Source organism: Abramis brama, assembly GCF_963993115.1.
Source record: "Abramis brama genome assembly, contig: SCAFFOLD_62, whole genome shotgun sequence".
Classification (NCBI taxonomy): Eukaryota; Metazoa; Chordata; class Actinopteri; order Cypriniformes; family Leuciscidae; genus Abramis; species Abramis brama.
Genome location: NW_028155987.1, coordinates 114,303 through 136,209, shown reverse-complemented (window position 1 = coordinate 136,209; position 21,907 = coordinate 114,303). Strand labels below are relative to the sequence as shown.

Below are 21,907 nucleotides of genomic sequence, written 5' to 3'. Positions count from 1 at the left end.
TCCATCTCGACGACTGCAAGCAGATCACGCACGCGGTTATGATGAATTTTTAAAAGTGAAAGTAGCCTAGGTAACGTTATAGGTCCTGGGAGGGCGCAGTTCCGCCTGGCCTTGAACATGGGCTGGCATATGCAAATTTTTGGAGGCGTGCATATTAATGATCCCGACTGTTGCGTCACAGTCGGTGTTATGTGGAGATTCGCCTATTTTTCAGGGGTGTTTTTCAAAAACGAGATTTAAATAAGAAGGAGAAAACAATGGTGTTTGCAGACTGATCTCATGAAATGGCGTATGTATGACACGCCAATTCGATTTCCATTTTTGGCGTGCTATCAACACGCATAATCGCTTTTCAGCGTGTTTATCAACGCCGTTGACTTAACGTTACATTACTGTATATATAAATATGACCTACCCCAACTCCGTCCCTAAACCTACCCGTCACTGGGGTTAATACCATGAGTCTTCCTATACCATCCTAGGGAAAAAAATATCGATTCCCCGGTATCACGACAAGACGTGAAATAATCACGTTGGTCCCCTTTGGAAAACGTGTAGATGTCACAGTTTAATGCCCTCAAACGTGAATCATACGTTTGCCATATCTTGAAGATATCTGTACAATTTCCTATACCATTGTATAGATTATAAATGTAAGATCCCTTAACTCTACTCCCACACCTAAACATACCCATTTTATGGACAATATTAAAATGATAAAACGTAATGGACAGATATGTAGGAAAATGGCATTTTTATGAACAATATGGCATAAAGATAGTTTGAGCCACGAATCCTACCCCTAAACCTAACCATAACCATTTCTTAACCCTTAGGCTGCATTAGGGACATTTTTGTCCTTTTCATTTTTATTTCTTTGACCATTTTGGCTGTTTTAATGCCAATGGTATGTAATTTGGCAAAGTTGTGACTTTTTGCATAAATTTACAAATTTTGAAAAAAAAAATTAAAATATGTATAACACACACGGTGTAGAACAAATAGCACCATTCAGTACCATAAGGGACAAAAATGTCCCATTGACACCCATTAAAACGTCGTTTAAAGCCGGGGCCGTCATTAATACATAAATCATGATTTATGTTGAAACATTCTTTCATTTTGAAGCAAAGGCATTATATTTGCATTATATAGTGTATTTTACCAGATGACGTCACTACATGTGTATTCCCTATAGGGGGAAATGCACGCCATTTTCCTGGTTTCCACTATAGGGGCACTTGACTGTGCATGAAGGATTTGAATGGTTCAAAGATCTAAAAAAATATGTTTCCGAGTATGTGTGGATGTCTGAGAGCGATGTGTGTCTGCGTTGACAAAAATTGTGTGTGTGTGTGTGTAGGGCCGTAATGCATGGTGTTTAGGCGAGTGACAAAAATCACAATATCCTGAAAGTCATGTTTTACTCTCTCTCTCTCTCTCTCTCTCTGTGTGTGTGTGTGTGTGAGTGTGTGTGTGTGAGCGCGCGCGCGCGCACGAGAGAGAGAAAGCGCTTCTCACGGCATTGTTTTCTTTCGGTTTGATTCATGCGTAATTTACGCACAGACATGAACCTTTGACACGGCTTCGTTTTTTAGCAGTCTATGTTTCAAAGGTAACTAATAATTTCTCACATAGGACAACGTAGGCACAAGCACAACCATGCAGTCAGTCCTTAGACATAACAACTTTCATCTTGCGGCAACACAAAGATCTATCTGCGAGGGATCCAAAACAAAGTCTACCTTTGTTTTGCAATAGTCTAAGTGAGAAATCGGTGTTTATACAAGTGCGGTTGATGCAAAAGTTATAAAGCTGTGCCTTTGGTGCGGCCATTTCACACTCGACAAGATGATAAAAATAAAAGATATGTTCATGGTGATCTTATAGTTTTGCTTTCTTTCTAGAGATTTTGATGTGTAGGGAAACAGACACAGGTTATAGTCACCTAGTAGAAATCAGGAGAATGTTTGCAATACTGCATGATGTTTGTGATATGTCAGATGTATGAAAATTGGTACCAACTGGTTGAATACAGTAAAAAGTAAATATTTTACCCCAAGGCTTGGTGATGACAGGGTATTTGAATAAAAATTATGATTTTAGAATATTATGACAGTGGGTTCAAAAATGGATATTTTAATGGGTTTCAATGGGGACAATTTTGTCCTTAATGCACTGAATGGGTTTTTTATTTTAATCTGACGTAGCACAAAAAATAAAAATGCACCAACATTTTTTTTTGCTGCTAATCTTTTACATATTCAAGACTGTGATAATCCAAAGCCAAGATTTTCAATTTGCATTTACTATATGGAAAATAATTAGATTTTTGTGTTTTTTCCTCTTATAAAATTGAGGGTACCGTCACCAAAACTGGAATTTAAAGGGTTAAAATCCTGAAATTAAATAAATATGTGGTATGTATGATGAGGACTGATGCTGGTTAAAATATTGAACTCAGTCAAAGTGGAAAAAAATAATAATATATAATAGTTTTATGGCAGTGTTTAGAGTGGACATTTTTGTCCCTTAACGCACTCAACGGTGTCAAATATATAATGCAGCCCAAGGGTTAAAACTACCTAGGCAACAATTATAAAGAAAAACAACAGACAGACGAGTATAATCACAATAATTTATTTATGGTTCCTATAGAACCATAATATACTAACCTTACAACACAACATCGATTCACAAAATACACCAATTTCATTAGCTTGATGTAATCCAAACCTTCAGAATCCATATATTATTTGCAAGAAAAAGATCCAAACTCAGCCCTTTATCCAGTAGGACATCATCTTGACCGTAAACGTCAAACCCTGCGCTTGTTATGAATTCAAATTCAAAAATTGCGCCCTCAAGAAGCGTTATGACAGGTTACTATGGTTACGGCAGTAATATCAAACGCTCATTTATGGCGGAAAATCAATGCCAATAATCACCGAGCACACAACTAATGCTGGCACGCGCGGTAAATGACTTCCGCGAGAGCATAACAGATCTACACACGAGGAAACGTCTCCGGTTACTTATTGTAACCTTGTTCCCTGAGAAAGCGGAACGAGATGCTGCGCTGCTCAGCGCATTGGGAACATATTTTATCGTGACCAGCTGTGAATAGTGTGTATAACACGTCGATGGAATTGACCCGGAGGTAATATAGCCTCGGTCGGTGACGTCATCGGCGCGCCCCCGCGACACGAGGCTATAAGTAGATGAGCCACAGGTGCATCGTCAGGATATTTTGTCTGAAGAGCAGTCCCGGGACATCTTCAGCACGGCAAAGTAGCGCAGCATCTCGTTCCGCTTTCTCAGGGAACAAGGTTACAATAAGTAACCGGAGACGTTCCCTTTCGAAAGCTACAATCGATGCTGCGCTGCTCAGCGCATTGGGAACGAGAATACCCACGCCGCCGTGCTTGAACATGTCTGGACTCCCACGGTTGTGCAGGTGTGTTTCACAAGAACGTAAGAAGGCCTAGACATTAGCTTGCGATGTTGACTCAAGGACATGAGAGCCCGGAGTGGAATGAACATCCAAACTATAAAATCTTATGAATGTGTGCGGAGAGGACCAACCTACCGCATCACAAACATGTTGCAAAGGGGCCCCCCTTGCCAGAGCACTAGAAGAGGCGACCCCCCTGGTGGAGTGAGCTCTAAGACCTATAGGCGAAGTTTGCCCACGCGCCTCATAAGCAAGAGCGATAGCATCCCTGAACCAATGAGACATAGTCTGCTTGGTAGCAGCTCCTCCTCTGTTGCTGCCCCCATAACAGACGAACAATTGCTCCGACTTACGCCACTGGCTAGTGCGGTGGACGTAAGCCTGAAGAGCACGGACTGGACACAGCCTATGAGATCTCTCCTGCTCCGGCATTGAGAACGGCGGGGAGCAGAAAGCCTCAAGAGTGACAGGATGTACAGCCGAAAACGGAACCTTAGGCAGGTAATCAGGATGTGGATGCAAAATCACTTTCACCATACCTGGGGCAAAGTCTAAGCAGGATGGCGAGATAGACAGAGCCTGCATATCCCCAATTCTCTTCAAGGAAGTTATTGCCATCAGAAAAACCATTTTTAGAGTCAGAAGTTTATCAGACGCTGATTCTATTGGTTCAAAGGGGGTGTCAACCAGACCCTCAAGAACTATAGCTAAATCCCATGAAGGGACCTTGGTTCTTACTGGAGGCCTCAGTCGCCTGGCTCCCCGAAGGAAGCGTGAGAGCAGAGGGTGTCTCCCAAGTGGCGCCCCGTCAACTAAGGCGTGGCAAGCCGAAAGAGCGGCCACGTAAACCTTAAGAGTGGCAGGACATGTGCCTGTTGATAATTTCTCTTGCATGAAGTCCAGCACTGAAGCAATCTGGCAGTTAACTGGATCTACATTGTGTTCAACGCACCACCTTTCAAAAACACCCCACTTAATAGCATAACTTCTTCTAGTAGAGGAAGCCCTAGCACTCAGAATGGTCTCAATAACATCCGATGAAAGCCCAGTGTCTCTTAATTGGTTCCCATCAGGGGCCAAACATAAAGATTCCACAGGTCGGGCCTGGGATGGAATATCGTGCCCTCCGCCTGAGACAGAAGGTCCGTCGAGGAGAGCTATTATCTCCGAGAACCACACTCTGTTCGGCCAACGTGGCGCTATCAGCAAGAGGCAAGACCCTTGTTGGCGAACTCTGGCTAGAACTCCCGGGAGCAGAGAAACTGGAGGAAACGCATACAGGCGCATTTTGGGCCATGTGTGCGCCATCGCATCCAGACCCAGTGGAGCTGGGTGACTCAGAGAGAAGTAAAGGGGACATTGCGCTGTCTGTTGTGAGGCGAAGAGGTCCACCTCCGCTTCGTAAAATTTGGTCCAAATCTGTTTCACTACTTCTGGGTGGAGCTTCCACTCCCCCGTCGGTAGTGTCTGTCTGGACAATAGATCTGCTCCCACATTCAAATGCCCTGGGATGTATACTGCCCTGAGTGACAGGAACTTGCCCTGGGCCCAGAGAAAAATCTGCCTCGCTATTCTGTTCAGATTGCGTGAGCGCAGACCTCCCTGGTGATTTATATACGAGACTGCTGCTGTGTTGTCCACCCGCACTAGGACATGACAGCCCCTCAATTGATGGAGAAAATATTTCAGAGCCAGAAATATGGCCATCAGCTCGAGGCAATTGATGTGCCAATCGAGCTGATGACCCTCCCATTCCCCTTGAGCTGGACGGCCATCCAAGACCGCTCCCCAGCCTGTCAGGGAGGCGTCCATCGTTAGCAGTTTGCGACGACACGGCGCCCCTAGAGTGGGACCCAAGGCGAGGAACCGGGGTCTGAGCCACAGAGATAGTGTACGAAGCCCTCGGCGCGTCACTTTTATTAGCCTTTGAGGATTGGCTCTTGGATGAAAACCTCTGGCTTTTAGCCACAACTGAAATGGTCTCATGTGCAACAGCCCCAGAGGAATCACCGTGGAGGCTGATGCCATGAGACCTAACATTCTTTGATACTGTCGAACAGTACGATCTTGGCCTAGCTTGACTTTGGTCATGGTCTGCCGAATGGTCTCGATTCGAGCGGGAGACATTTGTGCCCGCATCGTAACCGAATCCCAAACGATCCCGAGATAATTCGTTCTCTGAGCAGGAGAAAGAACACTTTTCTTGGTGTTGAGTTTCAGCCCTAGAGAAACTAGATGAGCTAACACGATGTCTCTGTGTTGGAGCGCCATCTCTCGTGATTGTGCTAGTATTAACCAATCGTCTATGTAATTCAAAATGCGAATGCCCTGGAGTCGTAATGGAGCCAGTGCTGCATCCATGCATTTTGTGTATGTGCGGGGTGACAGTGCTAGACCGAATGGAAGAACCCGAAATTGGTACGCTTCGCCCCCGAAAGCGAACCTCAGGAACTTCCTGTGTTGTGGCAATATTTCTATGTGAAAATATGCGTCCTTCAGATCGATCGTGACGAACCAATCGTGATGTTGTATTTGCGACACGACCGTCTTGACGGTTAACATCTTGAACTTGAGTGCTTTGACTGTGCGGTTTAAGCCTCGAAGATCTAAGATTGGACGCAGCAATGTTCCGTGTCCGGAATGACAGCCGGAAACAACGGAACATCTAATATTTCGCTGGAAACCGCTGCCCCCCGAAGCACGAGAGGTGGCGGGGATGGAGAGGTTTTGTGAGGGTAGCGGGAAGGGACGAATAGATTTTGAACGCGCCCCATCCCGCGGGGGACTACCCCCACTAGATTGGGCGCCAGACCATCAGGACTTCCTCTTTCTATTGATGATAGTCCTGAGGTCTGGCTTGGGAGGTTGCTGAGCCTGGCGAGTCTGCCTCCAGTCTCTCTGAGGGGGAGCGCGACTCGCCACGCTCTGCTTTTTTACCTCCCTGACTTTTGAAGGACCGGGGCGGGGCTGGGTGGCAGACGGCCCCTCCCCTTGAGTGCGGCGAGGAAGAAACTGCACGAACGCTTCCTCGTGTTTCTTGACTTCCTTAAAGCGTGTGACAACGGTGTTAACCGCGTCACCAAACAGCCCAGATGGAGATACGGGAGAGTCAATAAGAAACAAACGATCTTTTTCCTTAATCCCTGTCAGATTAAGCCACAGATGCCTCTCCGTGCTGACTAAAGCAGACATAGAACGGCCGATGGCACGGGCCGTCTGCTTGGTCGCACGGAGAGACAGATCTGTGGCACGACGAAGCTCCGTGAACGCTTCCTCGTCGATCGTACTGCCCACACTCAAATCCTTCAACAGGTCAGCCTGGTACGCCTGTAACACTGCCATAGTGTGCAGCGCAGCACCAGCCTGACCTGCAGCTTGATAAGCTTTCCCCACTAATGATGATGTTATACGACAGGGTTTAGTGGGGAGGGTAGGTTTCTTTATCGAAGATGCCGATTCGGGTGAGAGATAGCCCGCGAGCGTCTCTTCAACCCGAGGCATCTCCGTATACCCTCGTGCTTTCACACCCACGATAGTCGAAAAAGTCGACGTCGAGGGCACAAAAACGCGAGAAGTATATGGTTTACTCCATGACTTAGACAGCTCGTCATGGAGGTCCTCGAAAAAGGGGAGAGACTGATGTAATGTTCTCTCCCCCCTGCCACCGGACAGAAACCTATCCTCAAGCTTACTGGGTTTGGGGGTCTCTTGGTCGCGTGGCCAGTCAAGCTGTAACCTGGCCACCGCGCGAGTCACCACCTCTAGCAATTCCTCGACAGATCTTTTTTCACGGGAGGAATGCTCAGAGGCTGGCTGCTCGTTATGATCTGACGAACCAAGAGATATATCATCCCCCTCGTGAACCGAAGAAGCACCGGAGCGCGCTTCGAGATCACGGGAAGGGATGTTAGGATCTGGTGACGCAGCAAGCGAAAGGGACGGACCCGTCTCTTGCTCGTCATGCAGATCCATACGAGAGCCCCACGATGGTAATGCGGGTAATGCTTCTCTATCGCCAGTACCGCGTGCTCTTCCCCCAAACAAACAAAGCAATAATCGTGTGTATCCAGCTCAGACATGGGGCGGGAGCATGGAGGAACACAGCGCTTATTGCTTTGTTGACTCATTTCACTTCTTTTTTTACTTTTTAAACTCTATGATGTAGCGAGAGAGAAAAAGATTTTTGAAATGAGAGAGATGAAAATTCTGCACACTGCCTGTAGTAAACTAACTCCTAGCAACAGATCTGTATCAGAACGAAGGTAGAGAGAGTTTCAACGCACACACTGCACAGTAATGGTCTGAAGACAAAAGACCTGACGATGCACCTGTGGCTCATCTACTTATAGCCTCGTGTCGCGGGGGCGCGCCGATGACGTCACCGACCGAGGCTATATTACCTCCGGGTCAATTCCATCGACGTGTTATACACACTATTCACAGCTGGTCACGATAAAATATGTTCCCAATGCGCTGAGCAGCGCAGCATCGATTGTAGCTTTCGAAAGGGAACGGGAACTCGCGAGCTCATTCAAACCCCGCGCGCGCGCATGACTTCTCCTCTGCACGCAATACAAGCCCTCGCGCGCGCGCGCATGATCATTCCCCACGCCCTCGCGCTTGATCTTCTCTCACCTGCCGCTTTTGCTCGCTCAAACTCTTTTATTTTTGTCAGTAGAGGGGCGGGACTTACTGTTTTAATAACATCAAATGTCATTGGTTACTTCCCCTTTTCCGGAAGTCAGTTGTGATTGGACGCCAGTTATTTTCAATCAAGAGCGGCAAAGGTAGCCTACGACCCAGAGCCGTTAACGATCAATATTCAGCATCGGCAGAGAATGTCTAATATGCCGTAGACGGGCTCTGGCATCGGCAAGATGGATCAAAGAGAGGTAGGTAACGTTAGTGAGTGGCAAATTATTTTTTCATGTTTGGTTTATGCTTATTTGTTTGAAAACATTGTAAAGGTGCAGATTAGCTGTCCAAGCTAGACATGATTTTCTGTTCAGTATTCTATGAAGCCAGTTAACTTACTAACGTTAGCTTGCAGCTAGTAACCACAACAACCACAACAACCATAAACATGGTTTGACTATGCTTTATGTATGTAACGTTAGTAGTTGTAAAGCAAATAAATAGACGAATACTTGTAAGTACTTTTTTAATAGATTAACAGTGGAATAATTACTATTATTGGACTAACTTATACATGTGGTTTTCTTGCTACTTTGTTCTCAGAGTTGGGGCTAAAAATGCGTTCTCTTCATTTACATTAGGCTGAGTTGCAGAATGCTGCCAGGCATGTTGTGTCCCTTTTACGCAGTGCCCTAACTACTAGTGAGTCAAGCTCACCATCACGAATGGGTAAGTTAATTGTGTTGTGCGGCATTTTATTGAAATAAACATTGCACACCATTGTAATAATTGAATGTAATAATTTCTAGGGGTGTGACGAGACGCTTAATCCACGAGACGAGACGAGACACGAGATTGGGTTCACGAGAACGAGACAAGACGAGATTTTTACACAATTTTTAAGAAATCCTCAATGATGAAATGTATGAATGGAAAATAGTCTTTTATTCAACTGAAAATCACAAAATGCAAAACAATTTAGGTGCATTTTGAAATCAACTTGTAATGAATGTTATTTTACTTCTATTTTAATGAATTCTATGCAGTAAAGGACATGCAAACACTGCAAAATGTTTTGCTATATAAACTCTACCGTCTGGCTTCTCCCCTGTACGATTTCACATGAGAAATCTAACTCCTTTCCACAAATCGAACATAAAAAAAATAAAACAGTATAAATAAAATTAATATAAATAACTGAAATAACACTTTAAATGCAAACAGTAAGTGTGTATCCATAATCAAAGTAGCCTACTGCTCTCTCAAAACTACAAGTTCAAACAGAAAAAAAAAATTTCTTCAAGCATGAAAAAGAGATAAATTAACTACACAGAACAGACTAAGATTATGGTCATGTTCTTTTTCAAGAATATAAGCATGTAGACGATTTCTGGCAACAGTTGAGACCTTTGGGCAGTAACTAGGGCTGCACGATATGAGGAAAAGCTGCGATGTGCGATAACATTGTTTAATATTGCGATGTCGATATGACTTGTGATATGTGAATGTTAGCTATACTGTTCCCATGTCTTAGTGCTTTAATAGGTTCTTTGCGCGATAGGTCAAATGTTTATTACCTGCCTGGTTCAGATTACACTATTTTAGCGTGATTTTGGCACGATCCGTTTCGTGGAGATTCGTAAAGGACAACGGGCGTCGGGACGCAAGATTCGATCGTTTCATTTCGTATAGTGTGTCATAGTGGGCGACAACCTACGCGTCTGCGATGCTTCAGGACATCACGACAGAAAGACTAGCATGTTTAATTTTAACGGTCCTCCACGACGGGTTGAGTGTGAGCGAGAGTGAGTGTGCGCGAGTGAGTGAGAGTGCGAGCAACAGAGTGTGCGTGTGTGCGCGCGCGAGTGAGCGTGTGTGTGTGCGCGCGAGTGAGTGAGTGAGCGAGGGACAGTGAGTGTGTGTGTGTGCGCGGAGTGTGTGTGTGATTGGCCCGGCACACAAATGATTTAAAAGTGGCAGGGGCATCTTCAATACTAATTTCACCCTCACGCTCCATCACGCTCGCTGACATCACAACAACTCACGAGACAAAGTTTCACCTCGACGAGAAATCTCGTCGCGTTTTAATCTCGCGAGATCTCGTAACACGAGATCTCGTCACACCCCTAATAATTTCCATTGGCCATAATAATATTGCTTTGAGTAGTATATAGGCACAAAGGCTTCAGTTTTGTATACAGTTTTGAATGGTTTCAACAGATGAAAGGCAGGTTCAGAGAGAGCAGGTCACAGCAGGCAGGATGCTACAGGGTCAGGCAAACCCTGGCAACAGGGTGCAGTCTGCAATAAGACCACAGCGGACACTTAGTGTTGCGTCAGGAAATTCAGTGGACCAGAGTATGGCCAGGTTTGGATCTATCAAATAACCCAGTTTTATAGTTCACATTATAAGAATTTAAACTCTTAAAATTCTCGTTCTGTTTGACATTTTAAGTATGTGCCAATAAAGTACTGGTAGACAAATAATAATAATAATAATAACAACATGACATAACATTATGACACGTTAAAATACCTACAGTAGCAATCCTCAAGTAGCATGAAGCAAACCTTAGGCATAAGTCTCAAGCATATCTTCCTAAACATTTATAAGTTATAACAGTCCTGTTATGGGAAGTTTAGATGAGCCCTTTGGTATTATGCTTCAAGACTGATAGAATATTACATAATTTACAAATCAGATTGTTTTTCCTCTCAGAGCATTCCCTGGTCTGTTCAAGGGACGAAAAGGCTTTATCCCTACTGCTAAAAAAAGGCCTGCCAGGTCAACGCCAATCCAGTTTTTCCTGCTTAATAAAAGTGTTGAAAGGACCCCAAAAGCCTCTGATGAGTTGATATTTCTACAGGCTGGATTAGGACGGAGGACTATTGCCATCCCAGAGGATGCTGACCACTCTGAGGTCTTGCACTTCAAGTTTTACATATAAAGGGACCCTTTTCAAACTTACTGTTTATTTACCTAAAAGCAGGCATAGTTAAGACATGTAAACAATTTATACATTCAGCTTAATTAGGCTCACTATATATATAATTTGTCTCGTTATATATTTAATTGTCTGATTGTTTTTATGTAGTCAGCCTTGTCTTAATAAAGCTTGAGGTGTTTAATACCTCCAGATATCTAAACTACTGTTGGAGATGTACACAAAAATGGACTCATTGGAGGGAGCCTGGATGCTCTATAAAGCTGTTGGTAAGATAACTTGGTTGATAGTTGAAGTTTTATTGTGACTTCAATTTAACACATCACTAGACTGGATTGTTACTTTGAGTGGCATCTCTGCTAAAAGTAAGACCACTTTAAAAGTACTCACAAAATTACTTTGTCTTAGTTTGTTTACCTTGGCTATCAATAGAGTGAAATAGAATATTCATTCATTTCTGAAACATTTATTTGATATAAGCTGATAATGGCTTCTGGTCTTTTTCACTCAGGTGGATCAGGTCAGCGAAAGCTGAACATTGTTGCACCGGAAGCTGAAGGGTACACAGGGTCCTATCTCATCAAAAATGCAGGAGCAAAGGGCTGTCTATATATCATGCCTCTACAGAATACTCTAGACATCTCCCCTTTACCGTACTCCGCAAAAGAGTTTGAAAAAATGCCGCAGGCACGATGCGCTAAATGTCTCACAGATATGCCTGTTCAGCTGCTGGCTGTGCACGTCCAGAAGTGCGAGACAGACATGTGTATCCACATCAGTGATTGTGAATCAGTAAAGTCAATTTCATTTTTTAAATAATGTTTTCATTTCACTCATAGTAAATAAAATTTGAAGTAAAATTTACAATTGTCAAAAATTTTAATTAGCATTTTATTTGTTACAGGAGCCCAGAGATTACTCGCTGTCTGATACAGAAGTGCCTTCCTTTTCCACAAAAGTGGAGGATGATCATGCCAATGTAGGTTGTTCAGTGTCATGCGTATACCAATTTAACTTCTGAATAATGTATAATTCCCCTTTAATAATTGATTTAACATGATTAACACATCAGACACAAGTCAGATTGACTGCAAGTCTACTACTTTTTTAATTGGTACAAGATCATTATTTTGTGTTACCGTAATGAATGCAACCATGTCTGACAACTCTGATTTACATAAAGGACCCTACAGATACAGAAGTGCCATCTACTTCCACAAAAATGTATAGTTTTAGTGGGAATGTAAGTAGTCATCTAAATGAAAAAATTATGAAGTGATTTCTCACATTGAATCATATATTTTACATTTGTTTACATCCACAGTTAGGGGATGAGTTGAGGGATGTCAAGGTAAGACCAATGCATGCGGGACTATTTAGTGCAGTTTTACAGAAGGAAATGTTGTAATTTTATGAGTACATCTTATTTTCAGATTAATTTCAGGTTAATTAATGTTAAAGGTAATTCGGTTTTACTTGATTATGATATTTGTTTTTATTTAGGTTTTTTGCCTTTTTAAAGTGTTTCACTGCATTTGTTTGTAAGGTACCTTGTCCTGTGTGTTCTGCCATGTATTCAGAAGACTTCATTGAAGTACATGCAAGTACCTGTGGGGAAAGGTTATTATTTTTGTGTTTTCATGAAATTATTGCTTTAACTTACAATCTTTACCGTTGGTGTGTGTGGTAGTAATTTGTATTGAGCTAAATTGTATTCTTTCTTTTAGATTTCAAGATAGACCAAACATAGATTTGGACATTACAGAACAAAAGCAAGACAATTTGGACATTACAGAACAAAAGCAAGACAAGCAAAACAGGTGCGTTTAAGTTACTGTATAGTGCATTTTTTACCTCGGCCAAAAACAAAATAATGCATCTGTAATGTTTTTCTCAAGCCTTACAGAATTAGTCAGCCAACTTAAAGAGGCAATAGACCCTACAACCATTTTCAGTGTCTGCGTCACAAGGGAGGACATGTTTAACCGAGGCTTGACACAATGGAAGCGGCAGAAGAAGTCCTCTCCAAAGAATCCCCTCAGAGTTACTTTCATTGGAGAGCCTGGGATAGATAGTGGTGCTCTTATGAAAGAATTCCTGACGGGTATGTTTTGTCCTTATGTGCAGCAGTGCCATTGCATAAATTTATGCAGTTTTATAAAATATAGTCACCATTTTCTTAACTTACTTCAGTTCCTTTATTAATACTGATAATATTTTTCACAGAAATGATGGCCGGGATTGAGGCAAAATTCTTCGAGGGAGGGAATTCTGGGAAAAATATGAAGTATTCCATTACAGAATTTCAGAATGACAATTTCAGGTATGTTTATTAGTATTCTATATGGAGTTTTTCATTAAATGCCTTTTTGCCAATTTATGACCTGCTCTGTTGTACTTTAGGACAGTTGGTGAAATAATGGCTGTGAGCATTACACAGGATGGCCCTCCACCTAACTTTTTCATGGAGTGGATGTACAATTTCATCTCTACTGGGGAGATCAGTAAAGATCAGCTGTCAAAGGCTGATGTAACAGATGCAGACCTGCTAGATCTTATTGCTAAGGTTTTTTAATTCAACTCTACAACCTAAATTATGAATGAATAAATCTGTGTATACTTTGGCAATAGTCAAATCAAAGTACACATTAAAGTATTGGTTTTATTTCTTTAGATCGAGACCGCAGATACTACAGCCTTGCTTGACCTTTCTGAAGGAATTGTAGCATGTGGGTACACTGGACCTCTAACGTGTGATAGAAAGGAGGACATTGTCAGGTGTAGTATACTGTATGTGATTCTGTGATGTTTTGTACTTCTCTTTCAATCTGGCTCTCTACTACTTTTTTCTCTCGATCCACCCATTGGGGTTAGATTTTTGTAACCTTATAATAAGCATAGACCCACTCCCCCTGCTTTTTACTGGGTTTCCATGGTACTGAAAATGGTATTTCATTTGGTGAATTTCAAAAGTGTAATTTCCAGACATGAAAAAGTAACAATTTCTTATTATAAATGTAGCATTTTCAAGCTTTGTTTTATAGTATTTCTTCAACTAGAAATGCCTGTGGGTGATGTCTGTAAAATCATTTTTAAAAATGCTTTTCTAATCTAATGGAGATTCAGTAAGAGTTTAAACCCAGTTTTTACTTTCATTTAACCCTTGTGCATCCTTATGGACATTTGTCTTTTTCATTTTTTTTTGTAGTTTTTATTTTTACTTTTTTTTTTATTTTGCATGTGTTAATGCCAACTGCATACATTTGGCACAGGTGTGTGTTTTTATTGTAATTTGACTTTCACCCCCATTTCCAAAAAAAAAAAAAACTATTGTTAGTACAAAACAAGTGTAACCAAAATAGTTACACTCAGAACCTATTGGACAAAAATGTCCCCATTGAAAGCCATTAAAAATTAAAAGCAATTTTTAATCCCAGGGCCATTTAACTATACAATTATGCAATCTTTCTTAATAGGATTTAATTATGTTGGCCAGACTTAACAATTTTAATTAAATCTATGTATTTTTTTTGCCAGATGGTGCCATTTTTTTCAGATTTGGCCTATAAAGCAAATACTCTTTATTCCTGTTTTCTGCATATTATAGAGCCAATTAGATAAATTGTGTGTGTGGTTTGTGTGCTTGTAATATTTGAGAGAGAAAATCTCTCTACTGCAAAACCCAAATAAAACCACTGTGTGTCCCAGTGGAGCTTTACTGGCATCTAATGGGGAAAATTTGGTACTGCGCCCAAACAAAATCTTACTGAAAGCTCATTTTTTTGCGATATCAGTCTCAAATGTGAAACATGACTTGTTTAGATTTTTGGCTTTGATTTTCTAGCAGTTTTAGAGTTAAACATGTTTCATAAAATATATATTTTATATAAAATATTATTCATAAATCATTTTCATAAACTTTTTTTTTTAACTTAAACAATTATCTGCCACGGGTCTTCTTTAAAATAAGACCAACCTTAAGTCTGTGCTCCCAAGCTTAATTTTTATGACAATTTTTTGACACTGACATTTTTGTCCATTATGGACATGTGTAACTTTTTATTAATTGATACACAAGGGTTAATGTTCTATACTTAAGTCTCTTTTGTTTGAACAAACCACTTTTATTAACCTTTATGAACACAAGGTTATTGTTTTGTAAACTTACTTTTTTATGGATTTACTCTTATATGCAGTGCTGTTGTCCTGCATTCTTCTGTGCGAATCCTACCAATGCTACAGCAGATGTGCAAAGGATTGGAGCTCTATGGCCTCCATGAAATGGTGAAACAAAATCAGACTTTATTTCAGCCTTTATTTGTTCCTGGACATTTTACAAAAGTAAGTGTTGTTATTTGCATTTTCTTTATAAGGGCTTTTGAGATGTGTATAATAAAAGGTTGTTCTTTGCAGCCTGATGCGGATTTTCTCACGATGGCCCTGTCACCAATTTTAAGTGAGGTGGGTTCAGTAAAGCGGCAGAGGGAATCGAGAATTGTGAACTACTTGCAGGACTTCATTCAAAGCCTTGAAGACGAAGGTAACATCTCTGAATTATATTTAAATTATATCAGTTTTAGTATGTTGCTCTCAGTTACTATCATTTAAAAAATACAATGTCAGGTATTGTAAATACAAGTTCAGGTATTGTAAATACAAGTAAAGGTGCAGACATAAAAATGGTTCTGGTTGTTTTCTTGCAGAAGAAGGGAGCAGTGGTAGCAAGAGCAGAGGTGAGGATGACAACGAACAGGTGGATAAAACAGAGGACTGCACTAAAGGAGATGCAGAACAAGAGAAGATCACCGTCAGCAGCTTCATGCAGTGGCTTACTGGTCAGGGACATGTTCCCATTACTTCTGTACAAAGAGAAAATTTTAAAATACACATAGAATTTGATCATGACTGTCAGCTACGATATGGTGAGCACAATTTATGCTACCCTCTTGTAAACGCATGTTCCTGTACTGTGACCTTGCCTACACGGCACCTAGGGACTTATACCGAGTTCCTTGGCATTATGAGGCAGGCTGTGAGCTATAGCAGAGAATTTGGTCGTTCATGAGATGGATTACTAATATAGTACTGTGTTCTCTCCGTTATTGTTCTAGTGTTAGTATTTAAAAAGGATAGGGATGCAGTAGCTTTTGGATATTTAAATGTAGTTTATTCTTTTTTTTTTATTTAGTTTTGTAAATCGTAGACACATACTGCAAAAAATGCAGCAAAGATTGCTGCTAAATTGTTCCAAAACTCAATTCAGAAATAAAAGTGTATATCAATATACAGTAAGCTTCAATGCAAAATAAAGTCACTATGCAGTACTGTCTTTATGCTTGATGTGTTTTTTTTTCTATTACACCCTATTTGTTGAAACAAATTCCCGACAAAGCAAATACAGTTCTTTGACAGGGGTGTTCGGACCAGTTGAATTAAGCAGGAGTTCGAGAGACCTCAGCCCATCTGAACACAAAGGTGCTTCATATTCAGGAACAACAACTCCGAAATCTTCACAGGCATCATAAGAAGCTGCTATGTCCCAGTCTAGATCTGGCTCTTCCATGTCCTGAAGGTATAGCAGTTAAATACATAATCAAAAATCTACTTAAGAGTAATACATAAACAGCAGAGTGGTGACAGTAACTAAAGCAGGTTCACCATACCTCGTATCTCTCTGATTGGTCAATATTTGTGTGCATCATTCCAATCTGCCACAGTTGCTCTGGACTTCGATTGCCCTCTGAGGAGAGTGGATGATGATTCCAGGCTTCTGAAAATGTGTCCAAGTCTGCCTGAAGTCTTTTGAGAAAAGTGTAGTGCACACTGAAAAGGTCCTCGACCACTGATAGGTCAAGCAATCCTTCTGCCTCTAGGGAATGCAGTGTGACTGAATACTTGTTGGTGACCATGATTCTGACATCACGCCAAAGGCGCTCAATCCTGTTAGAAACAATAATTAGGTTTAAAAGCAATGCAGCAAAGGCATTTGAGATCACTTACTAATAAATGTAAAATATTTTGTTACATAAGTGACATTGAAAAGCTACCTACAGATTATTGAAGTTACGAAATATAAATTAAACTAACCCATTTTAGAAATTTTTAGAAATTGAAATTGTAATTTACCTTTGATTATGGACACTTTTCCCAGATATAAAGCTTCCTCGGTCAGTGCCTCTTGAAGAGAACATGAACCGGGCTATCTGAACATTCTCCACTCCTTGGTCTCCCCTGACCCTGTTTTATTTATTTTTCAATATTACAATACATTTCCAGACATAATTCAAATGCTTTTTCTTTACTATACTCACCTAGATGGTAAGCCAAATTTTTGGACTGCTTCTGAGAAGAAGTGGTATGCTGTCGATGCCCTGTTGTTATTTGCTGCATTCAAGAACATGACCTGCAAATACAAATTGCAACTAAGTAAATATAGGTAGGAGAAAATATAACATACATTGGAAATTAATGTATTACACATGCCAATTTTCAATAAACAGGAATATTTTTTCATAGAAATCATAGTGAATGGAATGATCTTGATACCAGATGACTAGTAAAACTATCAAATACAAACATGGTGAAACCGTGTTTTTTTTTATATATCATTACAGACTGTAAACATACCTTCCTGGAATACCCATCCACACCACCAAATATTACGATGTTGTATCTATTTACAAGATTAAAAAAAAAAAAGTTCATATTTTCTTTTGTGCAACAAAAATTAATTTAAAATTATACACACACAATTAACTTACCGTATCAATTTGTGGTTTGTGTCTATGTGCACAAGAGAAAGGGGACCTCGAACTGAGTACGTTCTTCGCACCACACATCCCAAGCTGGCCAATCTAGAAAGGATTCCAATTGAATCAACGCGGTGCATTGAGGCAGCTATTCTCTGCCATTGCACACGCATTCCTAAAGACAGCAACCTCCCTCTGACCATTCTGTAACCAGCAACAGGCATATCATCCTTAATGGCTCTCACAAGGTTATCCAACTCCTCATCAGTGATGCTGCTATACAACCCTGAGATCGAAAGGCCAAAATCATTCATCCTTCTAAAGATGGTTCTAGTGGAAACGCCCATCATTTTTGCAATGTAATGCACAGGAAGGTTTGTCTGCAGCATCTCTGCTAACTCTTCTCTTTCAATTGCAAACCTTGGACGTCCTCTCAGACCAACAGTTGAATCCACCACTGCATGTGGAGCTGTGAAATATGATGGTTGTCTAACTAGTTCAAACACTGCCTGCAGAGCCTGAATGATTTCGTAGGGTATTTCTGCATGTCTTGAGAGTGCTTGCAGGAGGTACAGCTGCTGACGGCACACAAACTCCATGTAATCCAGGTCAAGTGGAGATCTCAAAAGTGCTCTCTCAAATTTAGAGAGAAGCTCCTCCAAAAGATGCCTTTTCAGAATTTGCTGCAGAATACAGAAGAACAAAATGTGCTTAAACCCGGCAACATTAGATATTAAAATATAATATAGTGATCTTAATCATCTAACTTTTTGTAAGCTATAATAACCTAATAAGAGAAAAATTAAGTAGGCAATACAGTACACAGCATAAATGATTACACCCCATCTAAACATAACATATCTTTAAAAAACTAAAGATGCACTAGATGTAAAGACAAATTTCTGAATTTGTTGGGTTTCAGAGGGGTGTATTCATTCATGATGTGTACTGTATCTTACCTTTAGAAGCCAGCACTCCTTTTATATTTAAAATTGGCATAATAGTAATACACAGGATGATAACAAAAAGCTTATACAACAACTCTTGCTTATTGATGAACACGTAATTTATCTTTCATCTAAAGCCCTTAGTATATTTACAACTATTTAATGGACACTTTTCACATAAATGTAGTGGTGAAGGTGAACTATAGCATATGACTTTGCATTCCCATTTTGCTCCAATTTCTTTTAAATATTTTAATGCAAATAACAAATCAAATAACAATTTTAATGCAAATAACAAATCATAGTGTTATAAATATAAAATGTATAAACATTTTTGGTAGGTTTAGAATGCGAATAACCATGGAAATGCGCCATCACAGTCTGTAAATATCTCTTAACAACACAAGAATGCAATCACTAGTACCTCTAAGACTATTGTATATCTAGTAAGAATCTATTTTAACAATGCATTAAATTAAATTATTAAAACTCACATGCATCTGCTCCGTTGATGAAGCCATGTCGGTCAAGTGAATTAAGGGTCATCTTATATCAGGCGTCCAATCACAACTGACACAAGGGGAAGTAACCAATGACATTTGATGTTATTAAAACAGTAAGTCCCGCCCCTCTACTGACAAAAATAAAAGAGTTCGAGCGAGCAAAAGCGGCAGGTGAGAGAAGATCAAGCGCGAGGGCGTGGGGAATGATCATGCGCGCGCGCGAGGGCTTGTTGCGTGCAGAGGAGATGTCATGCGTGCAGAGGAGAAGTCATGCGCGCGCGCGGGGTTTGAATGAGCTCGCGAGTTCCCGTTTCCTCGTGTGTAGATCTGTTATGCTCTCGCGGAAGTCATTTACCGCGCGCGCCAGCATTAGTTGTGTGCTCGGTGATTATTGGCATTGATTTGCCGCCATACTCATTGGCTCTCGCCTCGCCTGCTTCGTCACAGATTGCGTCATGCACATTCACATTTGAAATGAAGCGCGCACTGCCGCGCAGCCCTCAGAGCGAACCGAACCGAACCGAAGACGGATTAACATTTTCATGGATTTGAATTAATAACTTAAATTCTGCTCTGTTACCTCATACAAAACCACTGCCAGAGAGGACTGCGACACATCGTCACGTGAACAACTTTTGGTACCGATTTTGACATTTTCTCATTAAATAAATTATTGTGATTATACTTGTCTGTCTGTTGTTTTTCTTTATAATTGTAGCCTACGTAGTTTTAAGAAATGGTTATGATTAGATTTAGGGGTAGGATTAGCAAACGTCCGGGGATAATGGTACGTGTAAGATTCACGTCTGAGGCTGTTAAACTGTGACATCTACACGTTTTCCAAAGGGGATCAACATGATTATTTCACGTACATTTTGCTCCGTTTCGCTCTGACATTTAACGGCGTAGACATACACGCGGAAGATGACGGTTCGTTTCGGCGTGAACATACACGCGGATAGCTCAAAATGTGTATAGATAACTTTTGACTTGAAAGTGGCGTGTATGTTTACGCAAAGTCATGATGTCATGTTGGGTGTTTGAGACTCACTGTATGTCATGTCCATGTACTGAACTCTTGTTATTTAACTATGCCAAGATAAATTCAATTTCAAATTCTAGGGCACCGTTAAGCAGGGCTGTTGTGTTGTGCGCGCCGTGGCTCCGCGTGAAAGATCGCTCGCTCGCTCTCTCACACACACTCTCTCTCTTTAGCAAAATTGCATCACAGACAAATGGTTCAATATTATTATATATAGAAGTGGCTGGCAAGATTAAATTTGCAAGATAATAATTTCTTAATAGCAATAATAAATAGCGCGTGTACTTTCTTAATTTCTCCAGTACCGACAGCAGAACCCATAACGTCCGAGCTTATCGATCCAGGGGTCTTTCATAATTCAGCACCGGGGCCCGTTTAATACCGGGTTTCGGCACCCATCCCTAATAATGACCCACTCGAAATTGACATAATAGTAATACATATGATGATAACAAAAAGCTTACACAACAACTCTTGCTTATTGATATAAACAAGTAATTTATCTTTCATCTCAAGCCCTTGTTATATTTACAACTATTTAATGGACACTTTTTACATTTATGAGGTTCTCAGATCCAATATAATTTTGGTTGGGTAAAGTTAATAGTGGTTAATGGGAGTATAGTGGTAATGTAGTGGTGAACTACAGCAAATATGACTTTGCATTCCCATTTTTCTCCAATTTCGTTTAGATATTTTAATGCCAATAACACAAATCAAAGTGTTATAAATATAAAATGTAAAAATGTATAAGAGTTTTGGTAGATTTACAATGCTAATAACCATTAAAATGCCTCATTACAGTCTGTAAATATCTCTTAACAACATGATGCAATCACTAGTAAGACTACTAGAACATGGGGAATGATCATGCGCACGCGCACAAGGGCTTGTATTGCGTGCTGAGGAGATGTCATGCGCACGTGCAGGGTTTGAATGAACTCGCAAGTTCCTGTCTTATCACGTGTAGATCTGGTATCCTCTCGCGAAAGTCATTTACAGCGCGAGCCAGCATCAGTTGTGTGCTCGGTTCTTTTTGTTATTGATTTATCGCCATACTACATTTTTTGGTAACACTTTAGAATACTGTATCTTACTTACTGCATAACTTATCAGGAATTATTGAAGTACTAATAGGTAATTCTTCATTAACTACTTATTCACTATTGTTAACTACTAAGGAAGTTGTGTTAACTAATCAGTATGTAATATAATTTTATTGTTGTGATAAGTAACAGTTAGTTAATCAATAACTAATTAATTCTGTCATACCTCCCTATGAGCTATTATTAATTATCTACTAATTAAGGTTCAAGAAAAATAACTAAGAAGTAACTAACATACAATGCCGATATGGTGCATTTCTTCAGCGAAATAAAGGTTTGTGTACGTTTTAATGAATCTATAAAATCATTACTGTGCTGTAAATCATGTTATTTTATGCAAGGCAACATACAAGGACACAATGTCAGTTAGCTAGCTAACGAGTCTGTCTTTTTTGCGTGATGGAAACGCCTGATTCCTTGTGTGGCGTTCTACATAAGGACAGACAAAACACCGACTACGCCACCCTGGGAGTTTCACCCAGGGAATGATTTTACTCTCTTATTGCAATGATATTAATACAATTAA

The 21,907-nt window shown here is 40.6% G+C and overlaps 2 protein-coding genes across 2 annotated transcripts; one reads left to right on the top strand and one right to left on the bottom strand.

The window, feature by feature from the left end:
• The first annotated feature begins 8,327 nt into the window (after nucleotides 1-8,327).
• On the top strand, nucleotides 8,328-16,363 carry LOC311077202 (uncharacterized protein). The gene is made up of 16 exons (XM_084139028.1): nucleotides 8,328-8,346; nucleotides 8,731-8,818; nucleotides 10,310-10,457; nucleotides 10,809-11,010; nucleotides 11,228-11,303; nucleotides 11,546-11,826; nucleotides 11,939-12,034; nucleotides 12,557-12,654; nucleotides 12,762-12,854; nucleotides 12,933-13,138; nucleotides 13,261-13,357; nucleotides 13,438-13,600; nucleotides 13,709-13,812; nucleotides 15,231-15,318; nucleotides 15,448-15,574; nucleotides 15,738-16,363. Exons 1-16 carry the CDS (start codon nucleotides 8,332-8,334, stop codon nucleotides 16,097-16,099), a joined length of 2,244 nt encoding a protein of 747 aa, XP_083995154.1. The 5' UTR covers nucleotides 8,328-8,331; the 3' UTR covers nucleotides 16,100-16,363.
• Nucleotides 16,364-16,390: 27 nt separating this feature from the next.
• Nucleotides 16,391-17,338, bottom strand: LOC311077200 (uncharacterized protein; the record flags this gene model as incomplete). The annotated part of the gene is made up of 3 exons (XM_084139027.1): nucleotides 17,161-17,338; nucleotides 16,698-16,974; nucleotides 16,391-16,600 (listed from the first exon to the last, which is right to left on the bottom strand). The coding sequence occupies exons 1-3, from the start codon at nucleotides 17,223-17,225 to the stop codon at nucleotides 16,391-16,393; spliced, it is 552 nt and encodes a 183-aa protein (XP_083995153.1). The 5' UTR covers nucleotides 17,226-17,338.
• Between the last annotated feature and the right edge of the window lie 4,569 nt (nucleotides 17,339-21,907).

Bases quoted from the DNA above. Each gene is read 5' to 3' on its own strand.
- LOC311077202 (XM_084139028.1), top strand. The intron at 10,458-10,808 runs GTTTGGATCTAT...TTTTCCTCTCAG, and splicing joins GTGGACCAGAGTATGGCCAG to AGCATTCCCTGGTCTGTTCA. The intron at 12,655-12,761 runs GTTATTATTTTT...TCTTTCTTTTAG, and splicing joins GCAAGTACCTGTGGGGAAAG to ATTTCAAGATAGACCAAACA.